The sequence below is a fragment of the Sphaerodactylus townsendi genome, linkage group LG03 (assembly GCF_021028975.2).
Source record: "Sphaerodactylus townsendi isolate TG3544 linkage group LG03, MPM_Stown_v2.3, whole genome shotgun sequence".
In the NCBI taxonomy this organism is placed as follows: domain Eukaryota; kingdom Metazoa; phylum Chordata; class Lepidosauria; order Squamata; family Sphaerodactylidae; genus Sphaerodactylus; species Sphaerodactylus townsendi.
The window spans coordinates 152,473,831-152,475,636 of record NC_059427.1 but is presented as its reverse complement, the minus strand read 5'-3'; the positions used below and the strand labels follow the sequence as shown (position 1 = coordinate 152,475,636).

At 49.0% G+C, this 1,806-nt stretch overlaps 1 protein-coding gene across 1 annotated transcript in view; it reads right to left on the bottom strand.

Annotated features, from left to right (window-relative positions):
• Positions 1-1,249: 1,249 nt before the first annotated feature.
• Positions 1,250-1,806, bottom strand: part of COL5A3 (collagen type V alpha 3 chain) — a 123,834-nt gene continuing 123,277 nt past the window's right edge. Inside the window, 1 exon segment of the mRNA XM_048487504.1 lies at positions 1,250-1,395. Coding sequence (XP_048343461.1) covers positions 1,250-1,395 — 146 coding nt within the window.

Here is a 1,806-nt window from a genome sequence, read left to right as displayed (position 1 = left end):
CAGGAAGAAAATAGGGGCTGCAAATCACATAGGGCTGACTTCTCAGGAGACATCTTAAGACCTCCCCAAACTGAGAAGGTACTTTTGAAATGGAATCTGGTCATATCCAGTTGGCCCAACTTCAACAGTCCTAACTGAGCCCTGTGGGGAAAGGGCAGGATATAAACAGAGGCGTACCTAGGGAAAATGTAGCCTGGTGCAAAATCTGAGTTTTCCCTCCCCCACCACAACCAAACAATGTTTTTTTTTTTGCACCGGGTCTTGAAGTCAGTGTATGGACCCTGGGGGAAGGAGGAGGGGTGTAGGGGGAGTTTTCCGCCCCCTCATGACTAAATGGCTGAAGCCCAGGGACATTTGACCCCTTCTGTCCCCCTGGGCGGTACGCTCCGGATATAAATTTAACAAAATAAATTTAACAAAATAATACCCCATAGAGGCTGAATGCAGTGGTCAGTGCTTAACAGGAAAGCCAAACTTAAAAATGCTTGGCCAGGGCACAGCACTTTCGGAATCCGTTCCACCCCTTCTCAGAACCACAGAACACGCATAGCCCTGCTCAGAAGCGCATTCTTCTACCGTTCCCATTCACTGGAATGGCGCTTATGCTGCAGAAGGCCAAAACAGTCCCTGTGGCCTGGTTTTTCCATTCCATTGCAAGCTGCCACTCATTTCACCAGCGTAACAAAGAGCTTCTGGGAAGCTATTATGTGGGGTGTGCTGCTGGCGATGCCGTCCTCTGTTCCCGCATGGCCACGAGGCTTCAGAATCATCAGCATGCAAGAATGTTACCCGCTGCCTTTATCTGCTTTTGAATACAAATTTAACTCGGCCCTTTGCTTTGCTATGCACATTAATAGCCATTTTTTCCCCCTTGCGGCCAGCGATGCTGACAGAAGCGTAGAAGGGAGAGCACGGGCGGAGGTTTGTGAATATTCAAAACCTGCCAGGGCTTCAGAGCAAACGTTTGGGGAAGGTGAGCGCCTTGGTGAATGAGCGCAAGCTCGGGAGGGGTGGGGAAGTGTTGAGCAAGCAAGTTCTATTTTGGTTGTACAAGAACCCGGAAGGGGGCAGCTGAAAGATTCATGAAGGTCAAGGTTGATCTCTTCCCCACAAGGCATGAGCCTGTTCTCTGAAATGGATGAGAAGACAGGTGTCCTGATTCTTCCGCTTATTAGCCTGGGGAGGTTTTGAAGGGACGGGCCATGGCTCATTGGCAGAGCATCTGTTTTGCATGCATAAGATACCTGGCTCAACCCCCAGTGTCTCCTTTTGAAAGGATCAGGTAAGAAGAGATATCGAAGACCTCTACCTGTACTTCTGAAGAGCTGCTGCCAATCAAGGTGTAGTTGATATTGACCATCAGAGATCTCTGGGTTGCCAAACTCCACGTGGGGTCTGGGGACCAGCCAGAATTACTATTGATCTTCGGACTGCACGGAACATCAGTTCCACGGGAGAAAAGGGCTGCTTTGGAGGGGGCACCTCATCAGCCTCTATCTCCTTCCCTTGGGAAGATGTATCCTCTTCCTTGCATCTCTGTGAGGGAAAAGGCTAGAGACTTATTTTATTTAATCAAAGCAGGGAACTTCCTACACCTAGCATTACAAGATGAGAGATTCAGAAAGGTGTTAAAAGATGTGTAGGCGTCAAGGGCCATCAATTCTCAGCTGACTTATGGCCAGTAGGGTTTTCAAAGCAAGAGACTAACAGAGATGGTTTGCCATTGTCTTCCTCTGAGTAATGACCACTGGCCAGCGTGGTGTAGTGGTTAAGAGCAGGTGCACTCTAATCTGGGGAACTGGGTTT